This window comes from Columba livia, chromosome 5 (assembly GCF_036013475.1).
Source record: "Columba livia isolate bColLiv1 breed racing homer chromosome 5, bColLiv1.pat.W.v2, whole genome shotgun sequence".
Lineage (NCBI taxonomy): Eukaryota > Metazoa > Chordata > Aves > Columbiformes > Columbidae > Columba > Columba livia.
The window spans coordinates 4,992,585-5,016,760 of NC_088606.1; the positions used below are offsets into that span (position 1 = coordinate 4,992,585).

The window sequence follows — 24,176 nt, forward strand, 5'->3', positions numbered from 1 at the left end:
AGCCCCACGTTTGCGGTTGGGAGATGCTGGTGCGGGCAGAAGCATCTGCCGTGGGGATGCGTCCTGTTCGGGTCACGTGTTGGGGACCAAATTCCAGTTTTAATTATAATCCTGCGCCTGGGAGTGTGCAGTAAACTCCCACTGCTGCCTGCCCGGTGGTGAGATATGAACTGTGTCGCTTCTCCTCATTAGGATAATGACTTATTTTCTTGTTCAGCATTCATCTTGGGGCGGGAATAAGCCTGGCTGTCACGCCACCAGCTCCTTCTCTGTATCCTGGTCCCCTGTGCAGCTCCAGGCTTCCCTGTGCAGCAGGGTTGGGACTGGGGCTGCTTTCCTAAGGGCATCGCAAATTTTGCATTTTCGGGTGATACATGCGAAAAACAGAATTATAGAAAAGCAACACAGGGGTTTGAACATGGACAACCAGCTGCAGAGAGCTGCGAAACTCATTCCTTCCAGGCTCAGTCATGACCCATCCAATCCAAGCTGTATTTCAGAGCTCCCTGAGCTTTTCGTGGCCTTTCATCCTTGCAGTGGGATGGCTTAGTGCCCCGGTGAATGCTTTTCCAGCTCAGTTCCCACATATCGACTGAGGACACTTCAGAGTCGATGGATTTTTCTGTTGGTTTTTTCCTCCACTCTTGGTTTTTGCACGACTGGCAAGGGACCCGTTTCGGTGGTACGAGGGACCTGTTTTGGTGGTACGATGGACCATGGGCTCCACTTTCCCTAAAAGCTCCTTCCCACTCAGAAGCGACTGCAGCAGGCAAAAGCAAAACCAAAACACCACTTTTGTGGGAAATGGCCCTAAAATTCTCTTTTTCATTAGCCCCCCCATACTCCCATGGCTTAAAACACACACGCACACACGGGGATGCTCTTTACTTTAAATAACATGGATGTTAAATTATTCTGGGCATGGAAATGGGAGAGGCTAGAGTTTTGCTATGAAGAGGAAACACTTGGGCCACGATCTCTTTAAAAAGTGGGTGTCTTAAATACAGGCTCTAAAATTTTCCAGCCGGATAAGTAAATAAATAGCTTGACTGTTGGAATGCTCCTACAGCCTTTTACCTGGGTGCCTGAATAGGGGTTTACATGCTGATTAATATATTTATATGTAGATTTATATCTATATATTTCTATCTATTTGTATTTGCATTTGCATTTGTATTTGCATTTATATTTATATTTATATTTATATTTATATTTATATTTATATTTATATTTATATTTATATTTATATTTATATTTATATTTATATTTATATTTATATTTATATTTATATTTATATTTATATTTATATTTATTATAAAGGGTGGGAAAGGTACTAGATTGTCTAGATTGTGGCCAGGAAGGCCAATGGTACCTGGGGTGGGTTAGAAGGGGGTGGTCAGTAGGTCAGAGAGGTTCTCCTGCCCCTCTGCTCTGCCCTGGGGAGACCACACCTGGAATATTGTGTCCAGTTGTGGCCCCTCAGTTCCAGCAGGACAGGGAACTGCTGGAGAGAGTCCAGCGCAGCCACCAAGATGCTGAAGGGAGTGGAGCATCTCCCGTGTGAGGAAAGGCTGAGGGAGCTGGGGCTCTGGAGCTGGACAAGAGGAGACTGAGGGGTGACCTCATTAATGTTTACAAATATATAAAGGGGGAGTGTCAGGAGGATGGAGCCAGGCTCTTCTCAATGACAGCCAATGGTAGGACAAGGGGTAATGGGGACAAACTGGAACACAGGAGGTTCTATTTAAATTTGAGATGAAACTTCTTCTCAGTGAGGGTGGCAGAGCCTGGCCCAGGCTGCCCAGGGGGGTTGTGGAGTCTCCTTCTGTGCAGACATTCCAACCCGCCTGGACACCTTCCTGTGTAACCTCATCTGGGTGTTCCTGCTCCATGGGGGGATTGCACTGCATGAGCTTTCCAGGGCCCTTCCATCCCTGACATTCTGTGATTCTGTGATTCTGTGTCTTGCACGGTCCAGCAGAGCTTTTTATTTGCATTTGAGCAACTGTGCCTGGGAAATTCTGCATTTTACCCACATGCTGTGTTACCTCTCCAGCCAAGGACAGTGCTTGTTTCCAACAGGCTTGCAGGGAAAATGTTCTCAACTTGATTTTTAACCATTGCAAAGCAGGAAAATGAGCCAAGGGAGGTATTTTACGTTGCTGAATGTTGTTCCTAAAGGAAGGATATTCCATTTTTTTATCCTTTTATTCCACCCTGCTGTTGTAAAAATGGTCTGTTTTCTCCCCAGACATCAGGCATCCAGAAGAGCTCTCGCTTTTGAGGAAACCCAGAGATCCGTCAAAGAAAAAAAAGAAGAAGCTGGATGATCAATGTGAAGACGACGCCTTCGAGCTGGAGGGTCCGCTGATCACGCCGGGGTCCGGTGAGCCAGGAATTGCTTTGTGAGGATGAGCTTGCCGGGCAGGGGTCGTCAGGAGGCAAACAGATAATAAAATGGGGGCGAAAATGACATAGGGGTACTGGTCTGACATAATTCCGCAAGAAACAGACTCCAAATAAATGTCACAAGTCCTGCAGGGCTGCAGCACTCGGTCGCGGTCGCACAGATGCATGCCTGGAGCTGTCACGCATAGAGGGGAGCAGAACAACGTCAGACCTTATAAAAGAAACCAGAACCCAAGTGTGACCACTTTAACACTCGGATTGTGTTGCTGAAAGGTTTTCTTACCCTATTAAGCAAGGAGTTAAATGGAAAATCGCTCCTAATGTCAAATTCCAGGTGTGTTTTAGGCAGTAACGTTGTTCTATTCCTTATTTATAGCCCAGCAAAACCGGTGTTTTATTAATTGCGTTAGCGTTCCCTTATGTTAAGGGTGTAGCTATAGATCGTAATGCTAAAAGAAACCCCAGCTTTTATAGCTAGGCGCTTAGTTTGCCAGTCTGGCTTACAGAACCACAGTAGCATTGGTAAGAGAGTCACTAACAGAGTAATATCGCTAACGGAGCAACGTCGCTGATGATGGAGTAACATCTCTATGGAGTAACGTCTCTGATGGAGTAACTTCTCTTGCCCCAGGCAGCAAATTGATGCCGAGAGGTGTGTGCTTGCAAGCAGAGAGGTTTTTGGAGGTTTGGTGTTTGAAAGCAAATGGCAGGAGCTTAAACCATCGATTTGGTCAAGCGGGAGCACTTTAGTGCAAGTGGATTTGTGGAGAAAGCCACAGGGATGCTTGGGGCCAGGCGGGTGAGACATGTCTGGCTGCCAAAGCTCTTGGTTTTAAATCCAGTGACAAGAAGGAAGCAGGGCAGCTTTAATTAAAAAAAAAAAATCTTGAGATTCAATAAACTTGTCTTAATTGGTCTTAAATTTACCGAAGTGCAAGTGCAGTGTGGTTAATGGCACTGGTGGCTCTGGGCTTGCATGGGTGAGGGTGATGGTGCCGAAGCCACGTGCACCACGGGCTCCACAGCAAACCGGGGTCATGGGTCTGTAGCAAGGGAAAAATAATCCTTCTTTTCCTCTGGTCTCACACCTTCTCCTCTCTGTTACTTAAAAATACTTGTGGGTTAGTCCTCTCCCACTCCTGGCTCAGGGAGTTTTCCTTGCATTGGGCAAGGCTCCAGTTCATTTTCATTTGGCATTTTCATCTTGAAAGTCCGTAATTTGCCTTTCCAAAAGTCAGTGTTCGCTGAGAGCATCTCTGTTAGATTAATAGGAAATACTTGGCCTGCCTTGAGGGAAACGTACGTCAAAGATTTTTTTATTTTACTTATTTATTGGTCTTTCAGTGAGTCACTTTGAACTGTCTCGCTGGTTTTGCTTTCCCTGTGAATGAAATTACTTTTTGCTGCGGGTTAAATTACTACAGCCACCTGCCATACTTAGGTGCTGTTAGGTAAAAGTCATGGTTTTAACCCGAATAAACTGTTTCAAGCATTGTTCCAAGTTGTAAAAAACAAGTTAATATTTCAGGACGTGCGTATTTCAGTGCACGTGGATTTAATGGTGGGTGTGTTTTGTCACTGAGCACCCTGTACCTGGCAGTGAAATCACTGAACTCACCATAGGCAGAGCCATCAATACACCCACAGCAAGCCTTGCCCAACACTTTCCATTAGAAGACCTGTATTCACTTGTTTATAAGTTAGCCAAATTTATAGCTATTTCATCTGGAACTTTTCATGACATTGCCTCGGGGAAAATTTTTATGGAAAACTTCTTCTGAGGTGTTTCAGGTGTTTGGAGAAGGTGGTGAGGAGAATATCCGAGGGGAAGCTTTGCTCCCTTGGAGCAGACACTCAAACAGAGGAATGTGGGGGGATGTCCATGGGAAAACCTGCCCGATTGGGGCAATAAGTGGGTTTTTGCTTTTGTTGGTGCAGTTAATGCTCAGCCCGGTCTGCTTCAGCCATGGGAAGGTTGAGGTTGCGAGGGTGGATGGGGAGGAGGCAAGAGCATCTTCAGGGGTGCGGTTTGTGGATGGTGATGGGGGTTTATCGCCCGTTCTTGTTGGGCTGATCTGCTCCAGTGTTACAACAGTCCATAGAGACAGCACGTTTCTGCTGCCTTTATAATCACAGAATCACAAAGTATTTCCAGTTGGAAGGAACCATAAGGATCATTGAGTCCAACTCCCAAATTATAATTATCTGGTATAAATACCTGGCCAGTCACCCCCAGCTTTCCCCTTGCAGGTGTGAAGTTTTAAGGTGGATATGTTCATCCCATCACCATTTCAGCTGCTTTTTTGCTCATGCCTGGTTTGCTGGGTCTATCTTGATGGCAGGTACCCACGGTCATTAATCCAGACCGGGATGCAGGCAAAACAAGCAGGAGGATTGAAAGCATCCTGGTGCTTTTCTTATTCAATGGTGACAGACGGTTTTCACTTCTGTTTTCCATGCTGTCAGGCAGTTTAGAATCACTTTTCTATATTATTTAAGTTTCCTAACCAAGACGTTGGCTGTCATTGGTGTTATGCTGCTGATTCAAACTGCTCCTTGAGATACCCATTGCAAAAAATGAGAGTTCTGGAAGGTTTGTCTGTTGTTTCAGTCTCAAGACTTTTCCAGATGTCTAGCTCAGCTTTCTGTCATTTCTTGGGCATTCAAAGAGGAGTCATTTGGACCAAGGAGCTGGAGGGTGGCACAGGAGACTCTGCTGCTGGCATCTCAACCCTGCCACTCATCCCTTCAACACCCTTAATAGTGCATATCTGAACAGGCTCGTGATTTTAAAAGAATGCAACTCTTTCCCAAAAAAGCCAGTTATTGGTCCTTCTCGATGCTGGTGTGCAGGTTTATGCCCAGCAAACGATGCTGAGCTCGTCGCTCAATGTACATACGCAGTGGAATTACTGACATTAGGATGCGGTGGTTGAACCTCCCATATTTTGAAAATCCAGATTTTATATTCTTAACGTAAAAATCAGTGCTCCTGTGAGGTGAATAGGAACTATTTAGCTCTGCATAGCTGGGTCCCCTTTATTCCCTTCATAGTTATAATTTTAAAAGGATGGGGGGGGGTTGTTTGCTTTGAGTCAGTACGAGCTGTAAAGCTTTACAAGGCCTGGGATTAGCGTGTGCTTTGGGATCGGTTTTGCACCAAATCGCACCACTTGCTCAGCATATTAATACCGAATTTGTTTGGCCATCTCAGCAAGCTTTTCCGTCCGTGAAATGCCATGTTTCCGTGTCTGGCTGTTCCTTGTAACGTGAATAAAATAACCATGGAGTCACTTCAGTTGCTTTGCCTGCTGAGTCCACCGGCGCTGCTGCAAAACACCCCGTTTGGGTGGTTAAACCTCACCTGTGCTATTCAGCCCTCATCCGAAAATGCCCATTTTTGGCTTCTGTCCTTTCCCACTCTCCCAATGACTTTCTCTCGCCTTCTCACTTCCCTCCTTTCTTTTCCCTCTCTATAGGCACCGATATTCTTTACATCGGCCCCGTCAAAGGTGAGCTCCACCTCAGTAGGACTTTTGTGCTCTGACCCTGGTCTCTTTGACTGCACCTTTAGTTTATTTTCCTGCTCCTCTAAAACTTTTGACTTCCAAAAATCTTTAAACGACAGGTAATACCGGTAAGTCGGGGGCCATTCGTGTCCTAGGTGACGCAGAAACCCCGGGCACAGGAGTTTCCCGGCGTGGGAGACCTGCGCCTTTTCCCATGGATTTGGGCTGGAATGATGAGTTTTCCATCAGTTCTGCTCTCGGAGAAAGAGCTGAGAGAGAGGGACAGCTTTTCATGGGAAAACAAGCAGCACAGTGTTTTCCAATTGCGGGACAAAAAAAAAGGGAAGGTTTTTCATCCGCTGGCTTCGGGTTTATGTCTGAGTTGGCTTGGTTGGGAGTGGGAGGGCTTGGCCGTGAGCTAATTCGTGTCTTTTTATTCCATTTACTGGTAGGAAACATATATTCAAGCCCAGGACTCTATAGCAAAACGATGACACCGACCTATGATGCTCACGACGGCAGTCCCCTGTCACCCACCTCGGCCTGGTTCGGTGACAGCGCCTTGTCGGAGGGGAACCCAGGCATCCTGGCCGTCAGCCAGCCCGTCACCTCCCCGGAGTCCTTAGCGAAAATGTACAAGCCACAGGCGCTGCTCGATAAAGCCAAAATCAACCAAGGGTGAGTTAAGGATTTGTCTTTCTGCTTTTTGCTTCTTCTTTTCTTTTTTTTCCAATATGCAGTTTTAAATTGCATTCTTGAAAGCATCATCGCAACTTCACCAGACCTTTTTGTGTGTGTTATCCCGTGTTGACAATTTACAGATGGCTGGATTCGTCCCGATCTCTTATGGAGCAAGAGGTGAAAGAAAACGAAGCTTTGCTGCTCCGGTTCAAGTACTACAGCTTTTTTGACCTGAATCCAAAGGTACAGAGCTATTTATTTTACTCGCATCCTGTAGGCAAAGGCTTTGAGCAAAAGGCTGCCTCTGTTTCTAATGTGCTTTTGTGTTGATAAATCCTCCACGGCTTTGGAAATTGATTTTGCAGGCATCAAACCTGGCTCTGTGTGCTCCCACGTAGCAGTTTGCTAATGCTTAGGTGTTGATAGGGATGCTCTCAGGGTTGCTTAGAGCCGCTCTGGCAGAGGCTTTACAGTCTTGGATTGAAGCATCTCATTGAAATCAAAGATGAGACGGTTTGTCTTGGACTCTGCATGTACATTTTACAACCAGTCGGTGTTCTTGCTCTGTGCCGTAGTATGACGCGATCCGGATCAACCAGCTGTACGAGCAGTCAAAATGGGCGATTCTGCTGGAGGAGATCGAGTGCACGGAGGAAGAAATGATGATGTTTGCGGCGCTGCAGGTGGGAGACAGCCCGAGACACTGAAATTTGTCGTTAAACTTGATTTTGTAGCTTTGCAGACTTCTCTGTTGGCAAATGCTGATTGACACGATCAGTGAGGTCTACAGTAATTGGTATTTTTAGCCTTTCCTTGTCTTCGGTGGGAGTTTGAACTTCTCGTGCTGGTAGAAGTCTTACTGTTTCCCATCTCTTAATCCTCACTTGAGCTTATTAGGTAACTTAAATATTTGCTGCTGATTGATTCTTATGAAAAGGAACTTGGCTTTCTTTTACTAAACATGTTTATGTCTATCTTAACTTTTAGTTTTGCCCTTCTTAAAAAACCCCAGCAAGTACACGAGGTTACTGAACTGTGCATTTCTGGCACGCTGCCCCCCCAAACAGCTGGTGATAATCTGTGGGTTTCCCAGAACTATTTATTTATCTGTTTTATGAAATACTCGGCGTGATTTGGCATAAATACTACACCTGCTATTGACTTCTGTAAGACGGATGGCAGGCTGTTTACTACATGTGGTCTGGCCTGCCTCATCGTTGTAGGATGCGGAAATATCCCCATCAAGAGCAGGGCCGTCTGCTGCTACGGCCCCTCTTAGGAAAGAAAGAGTGAGAACAGAAATATAAAGATTCAGTTGACCTCTCCGAGAAGTCCAGTATGAATTTGGCATGGTCCTTTCTGTGAGATTTTATGGATGTTTTGGTTTTCTGGGGTAAAAACAGATGTAGTGCATCCTCCCGAAGTGGGAGGAGTGGCTGGTACACCAGAAGGTTGTGCTGCCATCCAGAGGGACCTCAGCAGGCTGGAGAAGTGGGCCAACATGAACCTCATGAAGTTCAACGAGGGGCCAACATGAACCTCATGAAGTTCAACGAGGGGCCAACATGAACTTCACGAAGTTCAACAAGGGCGAGTGCAAAGTCCTGTCCCTGTGAGGAACAACCCCATGCACCAGTATATTCTGTGGGCCACCCTGCTGAGAAGCAGCTTGGCAGAAAAGGACACCAAGTTGAACATCAGCCAACAACGTGCCCTTGGGGCAAAGAGGGTGACTGGTGTCCTGGGCTGCATTGGGCAAAACAAGTCGAGGGAGGGGATCCTTCCCATGAATTTTTCACTGGTGAGGCCATACCTGGAGTACTGGGTCCAGTTCTGGGCTCCTCAGTGCAAGAGAGACATGGACCATAGTGGAGAGCCCAGTGAAGGGCCATGAGGATGATGAAGGTCCTGGAGCATCTCTCCTTTGAGGAAAGGCTGAGGGAGCTGGGACTGTTCAGCCTGGAAAAGAGAAGGCTCAGGGGATTCTTATTAATGTAAATAAATACCTGCTGGGAGGCTGTGAAGGAGATGGAGCCCAGCTCTTCTCAGTGGTGCCCAGTGAGAGGACCAGAGGCCATCGGCACAAACTGGAACACGGGAGGTTCCCTCTGAACATCAGGAAACACTTTTTTAATGGGCAGGTGACCAAGCGCTGGCACAGGTTGCTCAGAGAGGTTATGGAGCCTCCATCCTTGGAGATACTTAAAAGCCATCTGGACATGGTCCCAGGCAATCACAGAATCACGGAACAGTTCGGGTGGGAAGGGACTTTCAAAGCTCCCCCAGTGCCACCCCTGCCGTGAGCAGGGACATCTTCACCAGCTCAGGTTGCTCAGAGCCCCGTCCAGCCTGGCCTGGGATGTCTCCGGGGATGGTTCATCTACCACCTTTCTGGCCAACCTGGGCCAGGCTCTCACCACCCTCAGGAGCAACAATTTCTTCCTCATGTCAGGCTTGGATCTCCCTCCTTTAGTTTAAAACCATCGCCCCTTGTCCTATCATAGCACACCCTTCTAAAAGTCTGTCCCCAACAGCTGTAGGTGGCCCTGCTTGAGTGGTGGGTAGGACCACATGATCTCCAGAGGTCACTTTCAACCTCAACCAGTCTGTGATGCTGTGAGAAGCGTAGCTCGGCCCTGCGGGTTCCAGAGAGGTCCTTCAGGTATCGTACCTTCAGGGATCGTACCACCAGCTCTTTGGACTGGAAACAGCTGAGCTGGTCATTCCTGACTCCAGTTGTGGCCCCTCAGTTCCAGCAGGACAGGGAACTGCTGGAGAGAGTCCAGCGCAGCCACCGAGATGCTGAAGGGAGTGGAGCATCTCCCGTGTGAGGAAAGGCTGAGGGAGCTGGGGCTCTGGAGCTGGACAAGAGGAGACTGAGGGGGGACTCATTCCTGGGGATCAATATGGAAAGGGTGAGTGTCACGAGGATGGAGCCAGGCTCTTCTCGGTGACAACCAATGATAGGACAAGGGGCAATGGATACAAAATGGAACACCGGAGATTCCATTTACATTTGAGAAGGAACTTTTTCACGATGAGGGTGGCAGAGCCTGGCCCAGGCTGCCCAGGGGGTTGTGGAGTCTCCTTCTCTGCAGACATTCCAACCCGCCTGGACACCTTCCTGTGTAACCTCATCTGGGTGTTCCTGCTCCATGGGGGGATTGCACTGGATGAGCTTTCCAGGTTCCTTCCAACCCCTGACATTCTGGGATTCTGTGACTCGAGTGTCCTCAGGTCTCAGCACTTGGTGGGTTCAGCTGGGCCCTGCTGAGCCTGTAGCAGGAGCGTCCTGCTGAGACGCCGTGCCTTGCCTTTCAGTACCACATCAACAAGCTGTCCATCATGTCCTCGGAAAACCACCTGAACAACAGCGACAAGGACGTGGATGAGGTGGACGCTGCGCTCTCGGATCTGGAAATTACTCTGGAAGGTGGCAAAACGGCGACAATCCTGGTAAGGGGCTGCAGGCACAGGGTGGCAGGCTGATTTGTGTCCCCTCCTCGCCTCGCAGGAGTCAGGAATAATGATCCCAAGGTGGGAATTTTTCCAGGCATCCAACCTTTTTTTATTTCCTTCCTCTCCCTTTTTCTTTCTTTCTGCTCTTACAGCATCAGAAAGTTGCCCACAGCCCAGTGAAGCAACACAAAACATAGACCCCAGTAATATTTTCTTAAAAAAGGTATTTTTATTTAAATATCAAGGAGTGATTCTGGTAGGATGGGACCCTGGGAAGTGTCCGACACGGGGCCAGCACCGAGCTCTGCTCTGAGCCCACAAAAACCTCTTTGAGCACCTGCACATATTGAACCAAAGGCTTCATTTAGGCTATAGAACCACCTTCTACTTTTTGGGGTGTTTGCAGTTAATTTAGCAAAGAGAGCTCAGTGCTCATGCCCAGCTCTGCATTCCCACCGAACTCAAGCGCAATGTTGCTTTTTTCCTGCTGGTTCCATAAGAACAAATGGTGTTGGAGAAGTCCCAAAGGAGCCAAGATCTCACTGAACCACCCCCGCTGCACGAAACCACCTTCCTGGTCAAATCATGGAACAATAAATTAAAATTAATTGAGTTTCTGTTCCCTTCCAAAATACTGAATTCTTCACGCTGAGGTTTCTCTTCCACCATTTCTAATTCATGGCAAAGGTTGACAGTACCTAAAACAGCTGCCGCGATTTTCAGAAATAACTTACGCTTATGAAACTCTATTTTATTAGGCTGGATTTTAGCCTGGAGTGAGCCATGACTGTATTTCAGAGGATTTCATATTTTTTTCCCTGATACGCTGTTTTAACGCTGCTTTTCCACCTTTAAAAATGTAAAGCCCAAAAACTGCCGAAAAAGGAGCGAGTCTGGTCCAACTTGGCACAGCTCAGCTTTTCCAGGCATTTTGCACATTTATACCATCCCTGAGTTTCATTTTAAGTTCTTTCAAACCCTAAAATCCCTGAAATTTTCCAGTCTTACACTTCATATCATTTTTTTAAGTGTTTATGAACGGTCTTTTTGAAGTTAACATCCATACTTATCCTGCTTTACTGGTATTAGTAACTACAGAGGTTTACAGTATCAACCGCTTGCTGCAGGGAGAGCAGCGCTGCTTCAGTGATAATGACAAATTTCCATTGCTAAGAGATATTTTATAATTATATAATTTTATAATTTAAAGCACGGTATGAAGGAACAGTCCCCAACAGATGGAAGTGAAGACGACAATGATTCATCAGAAAACCTCCGTCCCTTTCCGTCGGGGTTGCGAGCAGTAGCCGTTTCCAGATGCATTCGAGTAATTGAATACGGATAATGGGCAATTACTGGATTGTTTGTTTAGGTTCTGCATTTTTTCCCCCTGGTATCTATAAACAGCGTTGCTCATTGCAGGCGGGAAGTAAGCTGGCGTGCTGCTGGAAGCTGTTGGAGCAGCTTTTGCTTTCGCTGTCTTTGGAAAACTCTTTAGCTGGAGCTCGTGGGAAATGCAAGTGCTGCCCTGTGTATTTTGTTCATGCAAAATGTGAAGATAAACTCAATATTAAAAAATCTGGGGGGAAAAAGCCTTTCTAGACAGTCAGAAATCCCTTTCCTAGTGCTCCGTGGAGGTGCAGAGCAGCATCTTTTTCCTTTTTATTTGGGAATAACGAAGGGAGGAGAAAAATGCCTGTGCGAGCAGGAGCCGGTGTGACCGCCGGTGACCTCGCGGGTGGGAATTGGCTCCAGCCGCAGCAGGAATTCCTCAAAGAAAAATAAAACCTTGTCTCTGGTTTCCAAACAGCACTTCTGCGCGATGGATTTTTCTCTGGTCGCTTCTCCCGTGAAGTGGATGAAGCTTTCTCAGGAGCGTTTTCCTGACCCCTGAGCCCCAGTGTTGGCTGATGAAGCTGATGTCAGCTTCCTCCCCGGTGCAGCTTCCCTCCCCTCCCGCACCCACCGTCCTGGCTCCACTCGATTCATTCACCCAAATGCAATGATCTTTATTTTATTTTCAGGGTGACATCACTTCCATCCCAGAGCTCGCCGACTACATTAAAGTCTTCAAGTAAGTGCTGATGGGAAGAGGTGCTTGTGAAACTGGTAATGTCTATGAATAATTAATGGTCCTACCGCCTAATATCCTGTTGGGCTTTTTTTTATTAATCTCTCTTTAAGATCTTGCTGTGCACCGCTACGTTATCTCGTGTGAAAAGCCGCTGCAGCTGTGTAATACCACAGCTCAGAGCATCCGCCCTCTCTTGCTATTAAAACATTAGGGCAACAAAGATGCTGAAGGGAGTGGAGCATCTCCCGTGTGAGGAAAGGCTGAGGGAGCTGGGGCTCTGGAGCTGGACAAGAGGAGACTGAGGGGTGACCTTATTCATGGTTATCAATATATAAAGGATGAGTGTCAGGAGGATGGAGCCAGGCTCTTCTCAGTGACAACCAGTGATAGGACAAGGAGTAATGGGTACAAACTGGAACACAAGAGGTTCCACTTAAATTTGAGAAGAAACTTCTTCTCAGTAAGGGTAACAGACACAGGACCAGGCTGCCCAGGGAGGTTGTGGAGTCTCCTTCTCTGCAGACATTCCAACCCGCCTGGACACCTTCCTGTGTAACCTCATCTGGGTGTTCCTGCTCCATGGGGGGATTGCACTGGATGAGCTTTCCAGGTTCCTTCCAACCCCTGACATTCTGCGATTCTGTGATTTTACTGCATAACCCCGTAGCACAGTCACTTAAGTATTTCACACTATTCAAAATATTTGATACTGAAGTCGATTGGTACTTAAATATAAAACACAGTGTGTTTCCCACTGTCACCACCCCGGGAGAATTTGCTGCATCCCATAGCCAGCAGCACATGCCAGGTTATTTCAGTAACACAATTCATACCCATTGGATAATCAAGCCATCCTAAAATTAGGAGCGAAACCTAGAAACCTTGCTCATATACTTCTCCTGCTTTGCAAGAGGCTTGATGAATTATAAACCGCCAGGATCGCGGTGTCTCTGCCTTGTCCTTGCCAAAAGGAGCAGGTTATGCTGACCGGGCTCCTCTTCCAGCTCGTTCAGGATTTAGTTGTTTTGGGTTTTTAATTTTGCTTTGGCTTGGCCGGTGTTACGTGGAAACCGGGAACAGCGGTGTCTGGACTTTAAGTAACATTTTGGCAGCCATGGCCGTCTTTTGCAATTTATTGCCTGCTGCGGCAAGGGTTATGGTGAAAGTTCTGGAAACTGGAAATAATGGTGAGATGTCCCAGCACAGCTATACAATAGAGGAGAAAAGCTGTAGGCAGCGAAATGGGTCTGGAACAAGCCGTGATTTTATTAATTATTTCATTCCGGAGCCAGAAGCTGCCACTTCTGCTCTGAGAAGCTCTTTCTCCCTCTCTGAAAGCGAATGAATATTTTGTCTGCATCCATCTGGGCTTGCAGCCTGTCTTAACTTGGGCAAAGTTTCAGCGCTGCAGCCTGTGCACTGCATCTGGGTGAACAGACAAAAAACTTGCTCTTTCTTTTCATGTGCTTGTTTTCTGAATAAAATTAGGCATGTATTGGGGAGCTAATCGCTTGCAAACTGGAGTGTCGGTTGGTAGGGCAGGAGATGGAGTAGCAACAAGCTGCTGGTTCCTCACCTGGTGCAGCCCTGAGCACTAAGGCTGGGATGTGAGACTGTCCTGTTGCCGTGAGGAAGCACAGAATTGCCTTTTGCCTCCTAAAAATGAGGGCCAGGAGGTATTTGACTGGCAGAATCCCAGCGTAAATGACGTGATGTTAGGAGCTGGTCCAGCTCTACGTGTGCCTCTTGTCGCACTTCACCAGGGAGGAGCTGCAATGTGAGTCTGCATAGATGAGGGTTGAGCAGCTATTTGAGGGTGGTGAGAGCCTGGCCCAGGTTGGCCAGAGAGGTGGTGGACGAACCATCCCTGGAGACATCCCAGGCCAGGCTGGACGGGGCTCTGAGCAACCTGAGCTGGTGAAGATGTCCCTGCTCATGGCAGGGGTGGCACTGGATGAGCTGGGAAGGTCCCTTCAACCCAAACCATTCTGTGATTCTGTTTCTGGGATGGAGATGTCAGAAATGCATTGCAGTGCGAGGCTGCAGATACAGCCTTTGGATAAGGTTTAAAAATGAGAAGGGGTTAAGAAAAAGCAGAGTCTTGCAGCTTTTTGGAGATCTTGGGCTCATGGTGGGATGATCAGGCTCAGGATGATGCTTTGCGTTGCTGTGGGTTTGCGGGGCCATCGCTGCTTCTGCAGTTGGGCAAGATCCAGGTTTTCCATGGGAAGGAACTGAACCTTTTCTGATGTGGAGTATTTAAAAAGAAAACAACAAGTGTACTCATACATGTGCTTGACTGACAAGTCTTAGGAGTACTGCATCTTTTCAGAGCTCGAGCAAAGACGTTCCAGTTTAAAGGAGCAGGTGGAGAGGAATATTTTCCAGCCGTTTATGGATATGTCCATTTTTATAATACAGTTATCTGCTCTGTCCTCCTCTCCCCCAATTAGTGGGAGCTCCCTGTGACTGAAGAGTCCAAACTTTCAATTATAGCTCAATTTCTTGACCCAACATGGCAGCGAAGGGCTGGCGAGCAGTGGCTCAGCTCCCAGGCAGGGATTATCCCAGGGTGGGCATATCCCAGGCTTCTAACACCACATTTTCAAGGGTGAAAGGAGCTTCCCTGTGCAGCAGCTTGGTTTAGGAACTTAAACCAAATGTCACATCTCTTAACGTGTCCGGCAGGCCCAAGAAGCTGACATTGAAAGGCTACAAGCCCTATTGGTGCACCTTCAAAGATACCTCCATCTCCTGCTACAAAAGCAAAGAGGAATCCAATGGGACCCCTGCACACCAGATGAACCTGAGAGGTGAGAGAAGCATAAGCACTGTCACATTTTAATTCAGTAATAACCTGTGCCTCTTGTATCTTGTTTTCCCATTGATTTATCTTCTTGGCATGCCATCCTGGGGTTGGGTAAAGACAAGTTGTCTCAAAAAGATGAACCCAACGTGTTACAATTACACAAAAATTTACAAATAGTTTAATGAGTGATCAAGTTTTAGTAATCTTTATATAAATGCTTCATGTTCCCTGCACCTGCTGTATGGACTGTAAGAGTTTCATTCGTGGTTGCAGAGATATAGTGATTTCAAATTGATTCCCTCTCTTTTAAACACCCTGTGTGTTTAAAGGACTGAGGGTGACAGGGTTTGATGTCATGGCATATACTTGGACTTTTAGACAGTAAGTGATATGTGTGACCCCAAGGAGAATCCTCGCCAGTTCCCCAAAACCATGGGCAGACAACTTGCCGTTCTCCTTGTTTCTGTATCTGTCCAAAAGAACTGAATAGAGAATAAGTTTGAGCTGGAGCGAACAGACCATTCTCTTTCTCCACTGCCTTTAATAATTATTGTTTCCTCCTCTCCCTGGTGCTGGTTGTGAGCAGCCCTGCTCAAGCTCTCCCTGCCAGCATTGCACATGAGATTTTAAATTCCTCTGGTTGCTGACTTCTCTTTTGTCGAGTTAAACATTCCTGCTCCGGCAGCCACCAAAATGCAAATAGCTCATTTTTTTCCCCCGTGGAGACAGGAGCAGATGTGATGCCAAGTGACCTCAGGCTGCGGTCGGAGCGAGGCCCGGCCCGCAGGACCTTTTCGGGAGCTTTTGACATATCTGCTGTGATGGCACTTTTAAAGAATCTTGGAGGCGGTGTTGAAGCGGCACCCGGGCTGACTTGGCTGCTTCGGTTCATCACCCCCGGTGTTTGTACAACTGCTTGTAGATCTGGGGTAATGGGTACAAACTGGAACACAAGAGGTTCCACTTAAATATGAGAAGAAACTTGTTCCCGGTGAGGGTGGCAGAGCCTGGCCCAGGCTGCCCAGGGAGGTTGTGGAGTCTCCTTCTGTGCAGACATTCCAACCCGCCTGGACACCTTCCTGTGTAACCTCATCTGGGTGTTCCTGCTCCATGGGGGGATTGCACTGGATGAGCTTTCCAGGTCCCTTCCAACCCCTGACATTCTGGGATGCTGTGATCTCTCCAGACACTGAGAGCGGGATGTTCACACTTCAGCACTGACTATAGCAGCCCAAAATAATGTATTATAGAGAGATTTCAGGGTCAGTGCCCATCCAGACACCTTTTCCTACACTTCCATGAAAATTTCAGGGCCATGGAGTGTTTGCCAACCACTGGGTCCATTTGCGAGGCCAGGCAGGGTCTATGAGATGAGTCCATTAGCTTTGCTTTCAGATCAGGTCTTGCTTTTTCCGCCGGTTTTCCTGTCACATGGAAAAAGAAACGCCTGACATGGGTTTTTTCCCTGCTATGTAGTGTGGACATGAGGTGCAAGAACTTTCAGCACTGAGATGCTGTTGGACACTCTTTAGTTGGAGTGCTTTGCCTTTCTTTTCTTTTCTCTTTTCTTTTCTTTTCTTTTCTTTTCTTTTCTTTTCTTTTCTTTTCTTTTCTTTTCTTTTCTTTTCTTTTCTTTTCTTTTCTTTTCTTTTCTTTTCTTTTCTTTTCTTTTCTTTTCTTTTCTTTTCTTTTTTCTTTTCTTTTCTTTTCTTTTCTTTTCTTTTCTTTTCTTTTCTTTTCTTTTCTTTTCTTTTCTTTTCTTTTCTTTTCTTTTCTTTTCTTTTCTTTTCTTTTCTTTTCTTTTCCTTTCTTTTCTTTTCTTTTCTTTTCTTTGCTTCCCTTCCCTTCCCTTCCCTTCCCTTCCCTTCCCTTCCCTTCCCTTCCCTTCCCTTCCCTTCCCTTCCCTTCCCTTCCCTTCCCTTCCCTTCCCTTCCCTTCCCTTCCCTTCCCTTCCCTTCCCTTCCCTTCCCTTCCCTTCCCTTCCCTTCCCTTCCCTTCCCTTCCCTTCCCTTCCCTTCCCTTCCCTTCCCTTCCCTTCCCTTCCCTTCCCTCTTCCTTTATTTTTTTCTTTCTCCTTTTTTCTTCCTCCTTTTTTCCATTTTTAAAGCATATTTCTTCACACCCCTGTTAAAAAACAGCTCCTTCTTTGCAGGATGTGAAGTTACCCCTGACGTGAACATCTCTGGTCAGAAGTTTAACATCAAACTTCTGATTCCAGTGGCAGAGGGAATGAACGAAATCTGGCTTCGCTGCGATAACGTAAGTTGATTGCTTGGACCAGCCATCTCTTCACTTACCCTTCACTTACACTTGGATGTACCGTGTACCTGGTGTTAATTAAAAAAATGTGCCTGGTCTCAGAGCATATGTGTGAATTTTGAGTAGAAAATAAAGGGCTGTGAGGCATTGAACAGGCTACCCAGGGCAGTGCTGGAGTCACCATCCCTGGAGGGGTTGAACAGACGTGGAGATGAGGTTCTCAGGGACATGGGGTAGTGCCAGTTAATGGTTGGACTCGATGATCTTCAGGGTCTCTTCCAACCCAAATGATTCAGTGCTTCTATGAAAATCAGCTCCTGCTCTTCCACGGCTTTGTCCCATGGTTATAGGCTACACATTGGCTGGGTTTCTGCCCATCTTTGTGTGTTCTTAAGTCTACTCCGGCTGGAAGGAAAATAGTATTTCCCTGAAGGCTTATTTGTTGGGGGAAAGGTGGCACCGCCACCATTCTGACGGGCCTGGGTCTCTCTTTTGGGGGGCAGGAGACGCAGTACGCCAGCTGGATGGCCGCCTGCCGCCTGGCCTCCAAGGGCAAGACGATGGCCGACAGCTCCTACGGCATGGAAGTGCAGAACATCCTCTCCTTCCTGAAAATGCAGCATTTGAACCCCGACCCGCAGCTCATCCCGGAACAGATCAACACCGACATCAATCCCGAGTGTCTGGTTTCTCCTCGCTACCTGAAAAAGTATAAGAACAAGCAGGTACGTGCTCACCCGCTCTCTCGGTGACATTGGTGCTGGTGTGACCGGGTTGGCCACGCACCTGTTTTGGCAGTCACCGGTATTTAACACCCCGTGGTTTGGATGTTGTCACTTAATCGGATGCACGCGGTTACTAAAACGAAACACCGACTGAAATATGTGGTTTCGATCCAGCACCTGGGGATGGCACCCACGACCTTAATTATGTTGTATATTATACGACGGTGCAAGTACACAGCCTCGGCGCTTTTTCTTTGCTTTGTTGCCGTTTGCTTTAAATACATTTTAAATTTATTTCCATTTGTTTTAAATACGTTTTGGGAATGGTTTTTGCCAAGCGACGGTGCAGCAAAGCAGGGGGCAGCTGCCCCCATCTCTCCCCACTCAGATGAGGCAAAATTAATCCCTGGTGCTGGGATTAAAACCCCTTCCCTTGCACAGAGCCCGTGCAGAAAATCCTCAGGATCAGCGGAGTTGCAGTTGCTTGCAGTGCTTTATCCCGACTTGGCTGTAATGCCGTTTGCATATTTCTCTCTTTGCTTTTTTCCACTACTTCCAAATGCCAGTCCTTGAAACGTTGCTTCATTTTTGAGTTGCTGTGACTTGCGCTTGAACTCCACGCTACATTCGATCCGTGCATGACAGGGCTGAACTGTTCTGCGCTGGAAATAAATGCATGGTTTTTCTGAAAGACATTATATGCCAGTACAGCGGCAAAAATAAGTAAGACATTGCTGCTTGGCCTTTCAGCTGTAGCTTCCAGCCTGTGTGCTCCAGGCTGGTTGTGGCTATATACAATTTCTCAAGACCCAGAAGAAGGCTGCAAGTCAGAGAAGCAGGAAAAATAGAACTTTTTATTGGCACAGCACGATGATTTCCTGGCAGCGGAGTTATATTTTATATAGCCCTTATTATTCTTCTGAATGAGCCTTTATGTCCACTTGGATGGAGGAGACGCTACATAAATATAACATTTTAACATATATAATACCTTCTAGGCTTGAACTCAGTAAAATGGAGGCACCTGGAAAAATAGTAGCTTGCAGAACTTGCTTACCGTGCAGGTATCTTTATTATAAAAATAACCTCCATAGATCCGTGGGGGCAGGCACAAGCTCTTGCCAGGCTGGATGCAAACATCGGGTCTCCTATAGACATCAAGTCCCCTATAGACATCGGCTAAAGAGAAGATTTAGTGTTTTCCTTTATGGCCAGAGGCAGAGCTTGCTGCAGTGGAGGATGTTTGCTGGTGGTGCTGGCACAGCTGGAAGGGACAGAGGGATGGAGACTGCGGGAATGCGAGGAATTCGGCCGAGAGGGTCCCTCTGCGCCCCAGCACTGGGGGAGGAGGAGGAGGTCACGCAGCCCACAAATGGTGCTGAAATGGGAACTGGCAGTGGGCCTGACCGGAGGATGTATAGAATCATAGAATCACAGGACGGCTTGGGATGGAAGGGACATTCGAAGCTCACCCAGTGCCACCCCTGCCATGAGCAGGGACATCTTCACCAGCTCAGGTTGCTCAGAGCCCCGTCCAGCCTGGCCTGGGATGTCTCCAGGGATGGTTCATCCACCACCTCTCTGGCCAACCTGGGCCAGGCTCTCACCACCCTCAGAGGCAACAATTTCTTCCTCATGTCCAGCCTGAATCTCCCTCCTTTAGTTTAAAACCATCACCCCTTGTGCTATCACAACAGGGTGTTACAGAGGCGCTGGATCCCAGCTGTTTGTCTCCACCACCCCTTGCAGCAGCGTTGGGTTGGTGAGCAACAAATCTTAAATGCAGTTTAAAAAAACACCCCAAAATAAGCATATTCACAGCTCTCCAGTGCCTGGCCGGGGTTCGGTGTCAGAGCCACATCCAGCCCTGGCAGGGACAGATGCGTCCTCAGGAAGCCCGGCTGATGTTCTCCTCCAGCTCCTTGTTACCCCGAGCAGCATCCCCGTCGTCTCTCTGTGTGTCTCAAATAAAAGGAGCTACTGAGCTTCCTATTGAGCTTCCTCTGCCAGTAAGGGGGCTTGAATTAGTGCAGAGGAGTGCGGGGACATGAATTCTCCTCTGAGACGGCAGCGTCACCCTCCCCTTCACCCACCAGCAGGACCAAAACCATCTCTGCACGATACCAGGGCCAGCACGAGGGGCAAATCTCTGCTTCCTTATGTTCACTTCAGCTGCTTTTCTGCCTAAGAAATTGTGCATGTGGTTTTGTTTTGCTTGAACTTTGGTTTGCAGTTAATTTACACTTTTTCTTTGCTTTATTGCCATATTTCTGATTGCCTTTTTTTCTTTCTGCCTCCTTTTCTTTTTTTTTATTTTTTCGCCTTGCCATCTACAGCCAGGCTATGTAAGAGACTTGGTAAGTGAGAGCAACAATAAAACTAAGATAAATTTAAGATAAAATAGTCTAGAACCCCTTTGGTTTGGAGTGCAATAATGAAAAAAACTAACAAAACCCACCCCCACCCTGAGAAACTTGGGCCCTGTTTGGTTTTTATACTGGTCCCCAATGATTTATGCTGCGGAACTAGAAACCCTACACCAGAAATTTATCCGGCTGTTTGCTCACATCCCGCGTCTTAAACTAAATGAACCCGAGCGGCTCTTCGCCCCCAGACAGCTCAGATCTATATTTGCTTTTTATACGTCTGGGGATGCGAAGCAAAAGCAGCTCGGGGTAGAAATTATCGATCGTCCGAGTCGTTAACCCGTTCGCGTGACGGTCGCGACGCCGCTAACGAACCCCCCGTCGTCTAAAGCCGGTGTGTCTCGCCACCCGCAGATCACGGCGCGCATCCTGGAAGCCCATCAGAACGTGGCCCAGATGAGCCTCATCGAGGCGAAGATGCGATTTATTCAAGCCTGGCAGTCGCTGCCGGAATTCGGCATCACGCATTTCATCGCAAGGTGGGTCCGCTGGGCGGGAATAAATATGCAGAGTATGTTAAATATGCAGCTGCGGAAGTTGCGCCAGACCTGAAATTAAAAGCATTAATCGCATCAGCTTGTAAAACCGATTTTATAAGTTAACTCTGATAACTGATTTAAGGCGCGTAGCTGTGTATTTATAAATCCCGGTGTTGCAGGTTCCAGGGAGGCAAAAAGGAGGAGCTGATCGGCATCGCCTACAACCGGCTGATCCGCATGGACGCCAGCACGGGCGACGCCGTCAAAACCTGGCGCTTCAGCAACATGAAGCAGTGGAACGTGAACTGGGAGATTAAAATGGTGAGAGGGGGTTGGACACCTCGGCCGCTCCCCCGCTCGTGTTATGCGAGATGGGCGATGCTCTGGGGTTTTTCTAAGTTAAATCGAAGTCAGGTTTTCACATCGCTGTTTTCTAAAGTGTGTCCCGTTAGCGTAATTAATGTAATGTAGTTTTTCCTCCTCGCTTTTCCACCCTCCTTGGAGGTCTAGCAGAGCTCATCCTAACTGCTGGGGGCGTTGAGTATGACCCCTATAAAAAGAAGAAAAAAACCCTGAATCTTTCTTTAATGCAGCCATTTACACACTTAATGCATTAACGATTTTCTCAGCCAAATAAAATCCAACTTCAGAACTGATGCTCAGGCTTGATACTAACCAGTAATATAAATGTACTGGGCCTTATCTGTATTAAAATTGGTTTTATTTGCAGTACAGCTCAGACTTTCATGCAACGTTTCGTGCAACTTTCAAAGCAACAGAAGCCCCTTCTCTAGGCTCCGATTTGGGCTTTTACCCAACCGTTCCGTTTGGATGCACAAACTTTTTGTGGTTCTTTTCAGCACAACAGTCGATGAAAATTACCAGGGATACATCAGGGCTGTTCTCCTGCGGAAAATACTCCGCTTGCCTTCTGCCTCAGTCTTTGTTTCGACCCAGTTGCAAGCCCCAATATCCCATTTATTCAGCTCAGATGTGCTGCTGAGAGCCCCCCTCCCTCCCACAGAGCTGTCACTGATGGGGGGACAAAAAAACACCAGGCATCAATAAATGGACAGTCTATTCAGTCACGCCAAAACGAGCCCCCTCCAGCCCCCATAAAGCATTTCTATGGCCAGACTTCAACTTATAAAGCCAGAATACACTTGCAGGGAAAACTGGGAAGAAATTCAGCCCTTGATAGTTCTGTGCCCTGTCTCTGTTTCTCTTGAAGCAAAGACAATGTTGCCGCGAGGTACAGAATTATCTCCAAGCCACAGCAGAACAAAAGGTGTAATGATAATTTTAAAAGATAGATAAATATAGATAAAATAGAACATTAATTTAAAATAATAATTTTTAAAAAAAATCTGTGTCTGAACATTTGAACAATAATAATTACGTCATAGAATGACAGAATATTTCAAGTTGGAAGACCTCAGGGTGCTCCTGGGAAGGTTGAGGTTGGATCTTAGGAACAATTCCTTCCCCAAAGGGCTGTGGGGCATTGGAACAGGCTGCCCAGGGCAGTGCTGGAGTCACCAGCCCTGGAGGGGTTGAACAGAGATGAGGTTCCCAGGGACATGGGGTAGTGCCAGGGGTCGGTTAACAGTTGGACTCGATGATCTTGAGGGTCTCTTCCAACCAAAATGTTTCTACGATCCATAAGGACCATTGAGTCCACATGATCACTGATTTTTTGCTTAGGCCGTGGAAAAGGCACCTGGTTTATCAGAAAAGAAAAACAAAAGGTAGACAGGAACCCCTTTGGGAAGCACCGGCGAGGTTAACCCCTGTGGTTTCGCCCTCCAGGTGACGGTGGAGTTTGCAGATGATGTCCGGGTGTCCTTCATTTGCACAGAGGTGGATTGCAAAGTGGTTCACGAGTTCATCGGCGGCTACATCTTCTTGTCGACGCGAGCGAAAGATCAGAACGAGAGTTTAGATGAAGAGATGTTCTACAAACTGACCAGTGGTTGGGTGTGAGGCCCACTTACTGTCCACTGAGAGGAAACCCCATGGCCATATTAATATTTAACTTTAAAAAGCTGTTCTTTGAAATATGCTGCTTAATAAAGTAAGCTTGAAATGTATCTTTTTTTTTTTTTTTTATCATGAAAATTTTTGCATTACCAGACCAGTTAATCTGTGTGCACTAATGAGCACTTCTGTTAATTTGCTATAACTGGGCCGCCGGCCTTTAGATACCAAATCTGATGGGCAGATCAGGATGAGATTTGACTGACTAAAAATAGCCAATTTTCTACGAGAACTCTAAGCCATCTTCTTGTAAAGCCATCCAGGGCTTAACCTATATGAAGTCTATTTATCATGTTTAATGCATGAGTGTTTTCTTGCTTTTTATTTCGTGTGTTTTTTATTCTGTACATTTGACCTGTTTTGAAGTCGTCCTACCCGCGTCCTCCTTTCACACTACACGCACCGGGACTGCTACAGGTGCCTAACATGACTTCTTTGAAAACAATTGCGTGTGGCCTCGAAGATGATCCTCTGTTAGTCTGTTATAGCTTTGTTTTATTTGTTAACTTGCCTTTTGATAATCATTTATATTGTCTTTTTTTTTTTTAATTTTATTTTATTTTTACACCGTATTGTATTATGACACTTTTAGTATTCACCAGCATAGTCACTGTTCTGCCTATGATATGCAAACTTTTTCATTACGATATGAAGTAAAGGTCTATGAAGTATAGGTTTTGTGTAACTAATGTAAAAAACACAAATTTTATAAAATTGTACAGTTTTTTTAACTAGTCTCACAAGCCAGCTAGAATATTGCATAGATCTGGTGTATCAGCATTAACTGTAGTGTGCCTGTAAGGGGTAAGGGGAGTAACCAAGAAACAAAAAACACCCCCAAAAAGTAATAATTTCAGTCCAGTGAATTTTTATCCAAGTTAAATGGGATTTCAGAGCTGCGCCACAGCACCCTCAATAACTGATACCCGGGGCCAGGACCTCCCCGTTCGTTAAGACAGCGCCTCGTTAACGCTAACGAGGAGGGATCTTCTGCCCCACCTAATGCCGAGGAATAACCAGTGTTGCATTCCTGTAGTCTGTGGTTTCAAGACTATGTACAAATGCATTTTATTTTAAATAAAAGTCAAATCTTTTATTTAATATTCAGCTGCCGCTCCTGGTTTTTGTGGTTCAACTGTGCTATGGGAGGCCTGTAAGTATTAGGTTGGTGCAAAGGTAATTGTGATTTTTGCCATATTCACCTGACTTCTCGCCAACCGATTACCATTTCTTCAAGCATCTCGACAGCTTTTTGCAGGGAAAACGCTTCCACAACCAGCAGGATGCAGAAAATGCTTTCCAAGAGTTC

General features: G+C 46.7%; 1 protein-coding gene across 8 annotated transcripts in view; it reads left to right on the top strand.

The window, feature by feature from the left end:
* The window catches only part of FERMT2 (FERM domain containing kindlin 2), a 57,249-nt gene extending 33,281 nt beyond the window's left edge, over positions 1-23,968 (top strand). For 3 of the 8 annotated variants that reach the window (XM_065063180.1, XM_065063179.1, XM_005510284.3), the window contains 12 exons: positions 2,252-2,386; positions 6,371-6,596; positions 6,740-6,842; positions 7,175-7,282; positions 9,921-10,055; positions 12,083-12,132; positions 14,821-14,945; positions 17,094-17,200; positions 17,704-17,925; positions 20,706-20,830; positions 21,010-21,151; positions 22,640-23,968. In XM_065063180.1, coding sequence (XP_064919252.1) covers positions 2,252-2,386; positions 6,371-6,596; positions 6,740-6,842; positions 7,175-7,282; positions 9,921-10,055; positions 12,083-12,132; positions 14,821-14,945; positions 17,094-17,200; positions 17,704-17,925; positions 20,706-20,830; positions 21,010-21,151; positions 22,640-22,813 — 1,652 coding nt within the window. In that variant the 3' untranslated portion in view covers positions 22,814-23,968. Of the gene's footprint in view, positions 1-2,251; positions 2,387-5,888; positions 5,922-6,370; positions 6,597-6,739; positions 6,843-7,174; positions 7,283-9,920; positions 10,056-12,082; positions 12,133-14,820; positions 14,946-17,093; positions 17,201-17,703; positions 17,926-20,261; positions 20,283-20,705; positions 20,831-21,009; positions 21,152-22,639 lie in introns of all 8 variants that reach the window. The other 5 variants (XM_065063175.1, XM_005510281.3, XM_065063177.1 and 2 more) reach the window with 3 other exon arrangements.
* Positions 23,969-24,176: the final 208 nt, after the last annotated feature.